Raw genomic sequence first — 12,376 nt, forward strand, 5'->3', positions numbered from 1 at the left:
AGCAACTCTCCAATGGGCAGCCATGCTTAATTGTGACCGTAGACCCTCCCTCTGAGAATATTAGGGCTAGAGCCCATAGCAATAAGTGGAGAATCAAGGAAGACAATGTTGGATGTCGAATCCACTTGTCATTTTTCAAAGTCTGTTCGGTTCTTGAACAACATTTTGGGACTCGGGGGGAAAATGATCGGCTTGATTCTTATAAAGCCAGTTATGTTTTTTTCTTAATGGCCTAAACTACTTCCTCCTCAAGTTCCCGTTAATCAGTTAATGTAATTGGTGGTACAGTAGTTCTGTACTCTGTTCAAGGTGTCCAGCTTACTTGGTCTGCAGCTCTTAATAAAGTGTGGATACTCGATAAATGTTAAATCATTGTAAACCAAGATCCCGTTTGCTCTTCCAGGTGGCACTGGATCTGTGGGAAGACCTCAAGATCTGTAGAGAGGGACAGAAAGAGTGGGTGACTCAAAAAATCAAAGATTCCCAGTTCATCATTGTCGTGTGTTCGAAAGGAATGAAGTACTTTGTGGAGAAGAAGAACAGTAAGCATAGGGGAGGAAACCGAGATACGGGACAAAACGAACTCTTTCTGGTAGCCATGTCCGCCATAGTGGAGAAGCTCCGTCAGGCCAAGCAGAGTTCACATGAGCTCTATAAGTTCATTGCTGTCTACTTTGATTACTCCTGTGAGGGAGATATTCCCGGAGTCCTGGATCTGAGTTCCAAATACAAACTCATGGATCACCTTCCTCAGCTTTACTCTCACTTACACACGCGAGACCTTGGCCTTCAGGATTCAGAACTGTACGCTGTCAACATCAGTAAGAGGAACTACTTTCGGAGCAAATCTGGACGGTCTCTTTATGTTGCCATTTGCAACATGCATCAGTTCATTGATCTGGAACCCGATTGGTTTGAGAAACAATTCATTCATTTCCCTCCTCCCCCCCCTCCACTCAATTACCATGAGCCCATTATGGAGAAGTTTGACTCTGGCTTGGTGTTGAATGATGTCATTGGAAAACAGATGTTGGAGGGTGATTTCTTCCTGAAACCCAATGCAACCCTTCTTGGGGCGGTCAATTTAGACTCTCATTTGATCATCCAGCATTTAAGTCTGGAAGAAGACACAGAGTCTCGGGATGTTCGTGAAGGCAGCTCTGTTCGCCGCCCACTGTTGCATGCTGTAAAAGCCGTCAACCCCCCTGATATGCCTCGAGATTCGGGGATTTATGACTCTTCTGTCCCATCATCCGAACTGTCTCTACCGCTCATGGAAGGACTTTTAACGGACCAGATAGAAACATCCTCCATTGCGGGGAGTGTCTCTTCCTCTTCAGGCTTGGGTAAGATGCAGGAGTTAACATTGTGTTTTAGGTAGTACCTGACACATTCAGTGCAATTCCTGTCCCTACCCTGGAGTCATCGTCAGTTCTGATGAATCCTAGCCCGTGGTCTGAAACAGTGTATTAGGTTAACTACTTACTAAATAGCATCCTCTTGAGCTCTTTTCATCAAACTCAGTTCAAAATGGGTTGACACAAACCAATCTAGTACCCTTGAGAGTCATTTTATTCTCTCACTGGGTTCACTCTAGGGAATCTTATCTCCCTTTCGGGCAGTCACATTACATAGTGAATTACTGTAGTTATCTGCATTGTATCAGGAATAAACCCAAATCACATGTAGGAACATTTGCTAGGCTAAACAATCTAGAAATACTCAGTTTTTCCTACTGATGGAGAATCATTTCAGATCCACTCCATTAAGGTCACAACCTTGGATAGATTAAACCTAAGAGCAGATTATTTTGTTCTGCTCACAGATGACTCTTCCTCAGCAGTTTCCTTTTCATAAAGCACAACCCTAAAATTTTCTGTGGGGGAAACCACATTGCAAGAATGTACCTCCTCTTAAACCACTTTTTTTTGTTTTGTTTTTTAACAAAGAGCAAACTAAATGAGAGTTCTATCTCTATGTGAAATCATTTTTAAAAGAAGTTGGGGAAAATTCTTAAGGTCTTTCAGAGACTGGAGGAATATCACATTCCAGCTAAACTCCATCAAAATTCCGCTGTTGCTCAGTTCAAAGAGTTAACTGCTAAATAGATGCAACGAAATCATTCCTCGTGCCCTTTTTTCTTTTCTTTTCATAGGCGAGGAAGAAACGTCTGTTCTCACTGCCACCAAATCCGTCATCTCTGATGTGTGTAAAGCAGAACTGAATTGCCAAATCTACACTGATGAACTCCAGGCAATTGCACCTTTATAACCCAATGGAAGATTCTAATGCATTGCCACTTTAGCAACAATGTTTGTCTTAACCACCACATCATCCTCATATCTGAAATCTATTCATTGGATGTTGTGTTTGTGACCAATAGATTCTCCTCCTTCCCCTCTCCTCCTCCCACCCACCTTGTTCTCGTGATAAAATCTTCGCAGTTCTCTGCAAACTTTTTACAGAAGAATGCAAAGAGGGGATACATATAAGTTCTGAAAACATTGTTTTTTTCCATGTTCTATCACCTGTCTTGAACTGTGTTCACACATTCCTGCATTTTTGAACTTTTAAAACAATATTTTGCAAAACCTCTTAACACGTGGGCATAGAAACAGGGACAGTCCAACTACCAACTGTCTATTCGGAATTGGCATCTCAAGAATCTCATATCGATGTCTCTCCTCCCCCCTCCCTCCCTCCCACCCCCTTCCTAGTGAGATATTTAATTGAGCAGCCACAATTAATAAATAAGCAGGTGCAGATTTACTGTTATGAGAATTTTAATTTAGTTGCGTAAATGATCATATGTGGTAGCAAACAGGAAAGTCCTTTGTCCTGAGATATTTAGATTGGAATGGAAAACAGTAGGAAATCTCAGGAATCTGATTCTTGCTGCTAGTCTGTGATCCAATTGAACTTAATAAAAAACCAAGGGTCAGGTGTACACACGCAGTACATATACTTTTCACTTTTTTGGAAAGCAATTGGTTAGTTGGGGGCTTGTGTTTTATATCTAGTTAATAAGGGGCCAATCCCTAAATTGTCCCTTGTCTCTCCTTCCTCTCCCCACCCCCCCTTTGCATTCATTCCCCTAAATGTTGTTGTTGTTTTTTAATCAATCAGCTGTTGGGCTCTAGCATAGGGAATGTATTCATGCTCTTATCGTGGTGCTGCATTTTTCTCTTTCCCATCTGACCATAAGTTAACAAAGTGTCCAGGTGTGCTAATTATAGTTGTGTTTGCTAGATGTTGGTGTCACTGGAGTTTAAAGAAAAAAAAAGGTGCAAAGTGAAGTTGTTTCTTGTCTTAGTGATTAGTGATAGTATATTAGAGCTGTGGCTTATTGCCTCGTAATAAGGATGAATTTTTTTCAAACTACACAAGCATGATGGCCAATTTATCTGTAGTACAATCTCTCCTCTGAGGAAAAATCAGCACGGAATATATGTTAAAAGCCATTTCTACAGATAAAAGGGGCTTTTAAGAACAGGACAAGAAAATGGCTAATCAACCATCTGAATAGTTTTCTAAAGAAGAAAACATGTCTGTAAAAACTGAAGTTGCAAATTGTAATGCTCCCATCCCCTATCATAGATAGTTGCAATATTGGATTCGCTGTCATTTTCTGGGTCCCTATGTAGTAATAAATGGGAGACCACTCTAGGAGGAAAGTTGCTATAAATAACCCTTTTTCAGATGTTTTCAGTCCTGGAAATGTTTTTCAAGTGCTAGAGTGACATTACTGGCTCTCCTCCTGAATCCAATGAAGCTGCTGTACACTGAGCGATATGCTCATTTTTATATGACCTCAGAGCATAAATGCTTGCCTCTTTGTTCTTGAATACTCTTGTTCAAAGGTGCCAATTTTTCATTTTTAGGGTAAAAAGGGAAGCAGAATTTTTAGTATAGCCAGTGAGGTAGGGTGTTTTGGGGGGGGGAACATGGTAATTTCTGACCTGATTTCAGTCAGCCTCATTTGGAAACATTAGGGCTCTTTTCAGCCCTACTTGGGTTTTGTCTGAGACCTGCGAATGAGTAAGGCTTGGTGTTAAACCCTAAAGCTAATGGATGCACAAACTCTGGCTTTGCCTCTATGGCCGGAAACCCTGGTTGCCATGGTCCCCATCACTCATGAAGTCACCATCTATTCTGCTGTTAATGTTACATTTCCCCACTAACAAGTGGCACTGCTGCTTTTGCTACTCGGCAGCATATATGGCAACATTGAAAAGTGGAGCTGGAAAACCAGCCCAACTCTTCCCACCAGGAAAAGAGTTTGAGGCTTTTGCTGAAAGTAGACATCCAAATGCCATCTGATGCAAATGGTCAGCTCAAGGCTTTATAGCAGCAGCTGCTAGATTCTTGTTTCAGCAAAGTACTTATCTGTTTGTGTGCATCAGAGATGCAATAGGCCAACCGGCAGCTGTTTGGCAGTTTAGAGTGGAGGGTGAGGGGATGTCAGATAGGAATCATCAGATCTGTAACATGGAAGATTAGATGTTAAACTGTGAAGTAGAAACCCCTCATAAGGGAATTATTGAAATCATTCAGTGGGTTTTGGGCAAGAGCCTGATGTGTCCTAAGTCCTTCGCTTCAAGGCAAGTCAGAATGTTGTATTCAGAGATAATTTTGAAAAGGGGACTCAAAAGACAAGTCCAGGTAGCCTCAGAAGCTGACTATGGCTATGAGTTGATTCATCTGAATTCAGTATTGCACCTTGGATAAAATACTTTAAATTTGTGATCCAGTTAATGATACTGAGATGTTTATACTTGTAGGTAGGTAAAGGTGTGTTTAAACTGTCGTGAATTCTTTATGAAGCTAATATATAATCTTTCGTTAGTATAATTTGATCTTTAGATTCTCCTTTATAAACTCAAAATCAGCAGCAGTTGAACATTTAGCATTGATAAACAGGAAGATTGCTGCCAGAGCCGATACTCGTAGTATGTGCTAATGTGTACTTTTGAACACATTTGCCCCTCCCTTCCTCTTAAACTAGTGTTTTAGTTGTAGCTACCTGCTAAATAGTCCTATGGTACTCCTTAAAAGATCAAGACCCATGCCAGTTCCATTTCTGTCTTGAAATTGCTTCTGCTTCTGGGTGGCAAAATAGTTCTCTTTGCTTCTGAGGTCAAAAATGCAGACTTCTAGGAAAGTTACTTAAAATTTTCAGTACTATGGTGTCATTTAGAAAATAAGGGGACTTGTCTGTATAGCTCTAGCTTTCTAGACTGTCGTCGCTACCTTTTCCGGAATATTTCTGTTTTTTCCCCCATTATTCATTTGTTCATACAATCGTAGTTATTGAGAGCTTACTGTGTGCAGAGCACTGTACTAGGCGCTCGGAAAGTACAATTCATCAATAAAGAGAGACAATCCCTGCCCACGCTGGGCTTTAATTATCGGGAGTTTTGACATGATTCTGAATGAATAATGAAATAACTCCTTTCAGGATATGATGCCAGTCTTGCAGCAGTTAGAAGGGCTACCTCAGATTTAAGGGTTTGCTGATTCATAAAACTGAATCCGACCAAGGTAGTCATTTCACCACCAAACTGCCACAAACTTAATCCAAACTTTCAGTGTTATAGGAAAGTTGTAAGTGACCTGAATGTTAAGTGGAAAAAGATAGCTAATAAAAGCTCAACCCGATTCACAATAAGTAGGAAAGGTTAGAGTAGTCCTACCTGCTCCTCTTTTTCAAACATGCAGTGGAGATAAACAAAGGAAGAGTCTGGCTGATATTGTCCATATTTCAGAGCAGGAGTTGGCTTTAAGGGGCTCCAGATACATCCAGGCCATTCCCCCTACCTTTGTGCTTGAGTGATCTTAAACAGATGGCGTTCCAGCTTATTCTACACTATTCAGTGATTGACCCTTTGGGGCATCCCTCAGTAGCAAGCACAAGAATCGAACTATCCTGGTAGTCAAAAGGAAAGTTCCTTCCACTGTCTGACCGACATGTCTCTCGGTGACATCAAATCCTCTTACTTTGCTCTGTTAGGGGTAGGAGAACACTACCACTACCCTTCTGTTCAAAAACCTTCATAATCATCCTTCCGTGCCTGAACTCCCATTTTGTCTTTAAAAGTACCTTATAGATCTTTAATAATTTTCATTGCTTCTCTTGACCTGTGTCAGTTTCTCTAAATTCCTCTTAAAATGTTCTGTTCTGGGTTGGATATGGTACTTTGTACCACTCAAGCAGTGTTAATTTGAGTTAATCAGACTCCATTTAACTGCCTCTTATGTCCACTACCTTTTCATTCCTTATTTTATGTGTAGATGCTTTATTTTTCCTCCTAGTGCTTGTCCGTGCAACACTTTATTCTGTTTGGGGTTTTTTTCCAATTATGTTTCTATTTGGTCATTTTGGTCAATGCCATTTTCAGTTCTAATTCTAATGTCTGTGGTGCCAGTCCCTCTCTGTTTGGCTTCTTCTTTGGTCTTTGTTTCATCATCCAAATAATAGATTTATATATTGAATTGTATAATCTTTAACCCAGGACAGTCCCTGAGAAATCTGCCACTGTCTCTTCTAAACTGTTATTGGTAACCCCTTTTCCTAAAGCAGTTGTGCATCAATGTAACACTTTCTGGACTTTATCTGTGGGCATGGGTAATCAATCCATAGTATTTGAATGCCTACTATGTGTGAAGCACTCTAGCTTTTGGGAGAATACAAAATGATTAGTTATACATGATCCCTGCTGACAAAGAAGCAGTGTGGCCTAGTGGAAAGAACACGGGCCTGGGGGTCAGAGAATCTGGGTTTTAATCCCAGCTCCTCCACCTACCTGTGTGGCCTTGGTCAAGTCACTTAACTTCTCTGTACCTCAGTTCCCTCATTTGCAAAATAGGGATTTCATTAAATTGCATTTATTGAGCATTTTCTGTGTGCAGAGCACTGTACTAAGTGCTTGGGAGAGTACAGTGCAACAATAAACAGTCACATTCCCTGCCCACAATGAGCTAACCACCTTGGGGGGTGGGAGAGATATTCAATACCTGTTCTCTCTCCTACTTACTGTGAGCCCCATGTGGGACCTGATTATCTTGTATCTACCCCAGTGCTTGGTTCATAGTAAGTGCTTAACAAACACCACTATTATAATTATTAATATTATTATTATCTTATAATTCAGTGGGGGGGGCAGACACTGAAATAAATTACAGATAGGAGGAAGAAGGAAAAGAGGATATATATGTATGTGAGTTAGTGTTTAAGTATATAAGGTATGTAAGATATGTATATAATTGCTACCAGAGGTTGTGAGTACTAAAGTACATAGGTTGCTTAGAAGTGCTAAAGTCAATCAATCAATGATATTTATTGAGGATTTACTGTGTGCAGAGCACTATCCTAAGCCCTTGGAATAGTACAGTGTAATGATATCTGCCTTTTTGGGACCAGGAGGTAGGAGGAAGAGGAGAATATCAGATAGAAATTGAGGAAGGCCCCTGAAGGAGATGTAATTTCAGAAGGGCTTAGAAGGTGGGAAGATCTGAGGTCTGTCAGAGTGCTTGGTATAAAGGAGGTTGGGAGAGAGAGGTCAGTAGTGGGAGCGATGAGAACAAGGCCCAGTGAGTAGGTTAGCTCAAGAGGAATGAAGAGTGTGAGTTGGGGTATAGTGGGGGAAGATACTGGAAAAAGTAGGAAGGGCTGATCCAGCTGAATACTGTACAGGGTGCTGAGTTAATAGGGAAGGTATTTCATTTAGGGCAAACCCTTGCCTTCTACCACAAACTGGCTCTGTCACTGAGCACTGTTAAACCAAGGCTTTTTGTAAATGGCATGGTAAAGCAAGTTAAAGCAAGAAGGCTTCTCACCCTTCTGGATCTTACATTTCTAAAATATATAATGGATAAATCAAGAATTGTGTCATCTTAGCATGTAGAATTGTTGTAATGATTTTAGAATCCTATGCTATTCTATAGGTGGTTAAATATTTTATCACTTTTGATGGAGATGACAACACAAGAATTGTTTATAAAGTGTGTTGCCAGGTACAATTAAATGCAGGGTGGAAAAGTTAAATAAAAAGAAAACTATTTGGGCCTATATGGCTCTGTCCAAACCCCTGTAATATTAATTAAGCATTTCCAAATTGAGGGGAATTTTTAGCAGTCTTTGGAGATGCAACGTCACCTGTGCTTTAGAGGTCTTGTTTGATGACTACTTTACTTTTTATTTACGATTTCTGAATGGTTCTTCACATTTAAGAATCCTGAAAGGAAGCACTGCCCAGAGTGATCTGTGACAAATTTCCCCTACCATTGGTGATCTGATCAAATAGAAATATTGTAATGAGGTTTCAAAAGGGAAAAGTGACCTTTTCTCAGGTATGAGCTTGACAAAGTTGGTAATTCCAATTGGTAGGTCCAGAAAGTTGCCAGTAATTTTAATCGGATGGGTCTGTGGTGCTTTTCAAAAGCCAGAAGTTTCTTTATTTACATAAATCCAGTTACATTTCTCATGAGACCAGTAGCAAAATTTCATAAAAACCTTTTATTTTTCCATTTAGAGATTATGTAGCTATTATTTTCAAAAACCATGTCTGCACAGGTCAAATATATGTTTTGAAGGGAATTTTCTGTTGGAAAGAGACACCCAATGTTGGGCTCCAAATTAGATTTTAGTGAGCTAAATTCTGTGCAGATGGAACATTTGCTCTTGGAGTCCTGAAATTCCCAGTCCCACTTCAGAGGGAAACCTGTTGTAAACAGGATCTGATAGTGTTTAGAGCTTTTCAGCCATCCTCTTTCTCCCGGCCCCCTCCCCCCAGTATGATTTTCCTTCCTTGCTGTCATCTTGGGAGGTGAAGAATAAAGGCAGTCACTGAAGTCCAGGCAGGCTAACATTGGGGGCTAACGTCAGGCAAACTGCCTAAGGCTGGTCCACCAAGGAAGCAGCTGACGGGTGGCATGGGTAGAAGTGGAAAAGCCTCCAGCTCTTGGGAAGCAGCACCTGTGGGAACAGGGACTAGGGAGGGGAGAAAATATTTCTGGACCAATGGGGGTGGTTCAGGGGCCCTTCCAGAGAACCACTTTAGGGTTTGGAGGCTTAAATGGGCTTGTATATGATGTCATCACATGATACCGTGTGCTCACACAATGATGCCGTACAGAATGGGATAGGGTGGCAAATTTTTCCCTGCCTCTGGGTAGCCAAATGTCTGAAGCTAGACCTCCTGGGAAAGAGGGAGTGAGCATTGGTAATAGAGGCTCAATAAGTACTTGATTACGATGATGAGGATGGAGGGAGGCAATTCAGAGCCTTTCAGCATCCCTGCGTAGTAGCAATCAGACGGACTCCCAGGTGAAACTGGAGGCATGCCCCGGGATGTAATTTCAAATGAAAAACACCATCTCCCTGTTACCATTAGGTTAACCTAATGCTTTTGTGTCATCCTGCTAAACTGTGACTAGTATTAGTATCAAATGTTCCTATTTAGCTATTCGGCAGGATATTGTTAAGGCTGTTAAAAATGTGGATTCTGTACCGTTTTGTCAAACTACTATTAGTGGGTCCATGCAAACCAAGCTATTGTTATTAGTCAGATCGAAGCTGAATATTTCAAAGGGAAAAAGACCCATTGTGACTATTAGGTCCTAGAAATAATCTGTGAAAGTGTTCTTTGTGATGAATTTATTAAATGTTATGTTCTCTGTGGGTTTCTGTGGGGAAAAAAAATGAAGAGTTGATGTATGATGTAGCCATATGTTGTAATTGTATGTGGATAAACTTAGTGACTTTCTTGCTTTTGTATATTGATGTAAACTGGTGATATCTGTAAAATGTACTTTTGTGATATTTTAGGAATTTATGTCTCAAATAAAGTGTGTTGTGTTAGAGTTTGGTAGTGTGTTTTTTTTTCCCCGCACAGAAATCTTGTATATGTGTTTCCTGAATGCTCAGTGAGGGTGATGATAAACATTTCTTTAGTAGCTAGTGAAGTTTTGCACAATGCATAGTAATGAATATCTTTTGTAGTGGGGTTTTTAGGCTAGTGAACATAATAAAAACCAACTAATTAATCAGTGGTATTGAGCACCTACTGAGTTTTGTTTCTGTTGTATTTTCCCAAGCACTTAACTACAGTGCTTTGAACAAAACTCAGCTCTCCCGCACGTAAGGAGTTTATAATGTAATAGGGCAGACAGACATACAAAATGATTTACAAATAGTGGGGGCAGTAGGAAGAACAAGAATCTGAAAGAAATTAGAACAAATATGCTGAGATGAAATGTGAAATTAAATTTAAACATATACATGAGTGCTGTGAATGAGTCTAAATTCATAAATGCAAAGATGGTACTGGGTTGCTATGACTTGGAGTGCTGGGAATTACTCTTGGAAAGGCTTCCTGGAGGAGGTGGGATTTTTAAAGGAGTTTTGAAGATTGGGAGGGTTGAGGGCTGTGTTTTTAGGTTGGTGGGGAGGAAGTTCCAGGCTGCAGGAACAGTGGGGGAAATGTTTTCAGAAGTAGAAATGAGTCAAAGGTGACAACATGACTGTGGGCTTCTGGAACAGGAGTATGGTGGTGGTATCAATTGATACTGGTAAGCTAGGAGGAAGACAAGATGAGAACTTCAGTTTTGAACATACTGAGTTGGAGGTACTGATGACCCATCTAAATGAAAATATTCAGGAGACAAGAGGAAATATGAGGTTTGATAGTGGGAGAGAGGTCAGGACTAGAGAGAGAGATTTTGGAGTCATCTTTATAGAGGTTGGGGAAGGAGAGGATCTCCAATCTGGGAACCCAGACAGTCCCTGGGAGAAACCTCTCTACTCCCCTATCCCAGCCCCACCCCCCACCTATTTTCATCTCTCCTGTGGTCTCCTAGATTTAGGAGTGGGAGAGATCCATCCATTGGCCTGCTAGCCTCTGGAAAAACCCTCTTGGCCAGGGTTCTGGGCTTAGCCTGACATCCTTATGCAGTTGAGATTCCAGAAATGGTGTTTTTTTTTTTTTTTAAATGTGCCAGGCACTGTACTAAGCACTGGGGTAGATGCAAGCTAATCAGGTTGGACACAGTCCATGTCCCACTGGGGCTCATAGTCTTAATCTCCATTTTACAGATGAGGTAACTAAGGCACCGAGAAATGAAGTAACTTGTACTAGGTCACACAGCAAATGGTGGATCCGGACTTAGAACCCAAGTCCTCTGACTCCCAAGCATGTGTTCTTTCCACTTGGCCATACTACTCTGAAGTTATGCAAGGGGATGAACTCTCTGAGAGAATGGAGTGAGAAGAGTAGGGAACATCCAGAACAGAGCCCACACAATTCACTCCTCAAATGCCAATCTACTCTCTGCCCCTCAATCTGGTCTGTCTTGCTAACGACAACTTGCTGATGACCTCACTCTGTCCTGGAACTCCCTCCCCCTTCATATGCAGCAGAGCATCATTCTATCCACCGTCAAACCCCTACTAAAATTGCATCTCCTTCAAGAGCCGTCCCTCACTAAGCTCACTAAGCCCTCATTTCCCTATTCCCTTTCCCTTCTGTGTTGCCTATGCACTCAGTGCTGCAACCTTTAAGCACTTGATATTCACCCCAACCCCATCCCAACAGCACTGATGTACATGGCCTTATGCTCCGCTATTTCCCTTATCTGTAATTTATTTTAAATATCTCCTCTAGACTGTAAACTCCTTGTTTGCAGGGAACGTAGCTCCCAAATCTATCATATTGTACTTTCCCAAGCACTTAATACAGTGCTCGGCCCACAGTAAGTAGTCAATACCATTGACTGATTGAACAGAGCCTTGCAGGATACCCACAAGTTAAGGGGTGAGAAAAGGAAGAGGAGCCAGAAAAAGAAAGCGAGTGATCAAGGATGTATGAGGAGAGCCAGAAAAAGTACTGTGTGGGTGAACCCAAGGCTGGAAAGAATATTTAGAAAAAGGTAGGGGTCAATAGTGTCCAAAGCTGATGAGAGGGCCAGAAGGTTTAGGACAGAGTAGAATCCATTGGAAATAACAATGAGAAGGTCATTGGTAACTTTGGAGAATGTGGTCTCAGTGGAGAAAAAGGGTGAAAAACCTGACTTGAGAGTCAAAGGAAAGAATTGGTGGAGAGAAAGTGAAAGTAATGGTTGTTTATAACCCATTCAAGGAGGTTGGTTGCTAGCTGGAGGGGGCTTGTGGGATCCAGAAGAGGTTTTTTAGGGGGAGATGGCCATGTTTTGGGGCAGAGGATGAGGAACTGAGAGAAGTGAGAGACTGAGAGTGATTGTCTCAAATAGCTGAGAAGGTATGGGATTAGAAAGGGTAGATTTAGAGGTGAAAAGTCTCCTGAGAAATAGCTGAAAAGGAGGAGAATGCTAACTGAGAAACCCCGAAGCACACAAAGCCCAT

At 41.3% G+C, this 12,376-nt stretch overlaps 1 protein-coding gene across 1 annotated transcript in view; it reads left to right on the forward strand.

The window, feature by feature from the left end:
• Nucleotides 1-6,688, forward strand: part of IL17RD (interleukin 17 receptor D) — a 96,430-nt gene extending 89,742 nt beyond the window's left edge. The window contains exons 12-13 of the mRNA XM_029049731.2: nucleotides 404-1,346; nucleotides 2,156-6,688. Of these exons, the coding sequence (XP_028905564.1) occupies nucleotides 404-1,346; nucleotides 2,156-2,271 (1,059 nt within the window). The 3' untranslated portion in view covers nucleotides 2,272-6,688. The remainder of the gene's footprint in view (nucleotides 1-403; nucleotides 1,347-2,155) is intronic.
• The last annotated feature ends 5,688 nt before the right edge of the window (nucleotides 6,689-12,376 follow it).

The sequence above is a fragment of the Ornithorhynchus anatinus genome, chromosome X1 (assembly GCF_004115215.2).
Source record: "Ornithorhynchus anatinus isolate Pmale09 chromosome X1, mOrnAna1.pri.v4, whole genome shotgun sequence".
NCBI lineage: Eukaryota > Metazoa > Chordata > Mammalia > Monotremata > Ornithorhynchidae > Ornithorhynchus > Ornithorhynchus anatinus.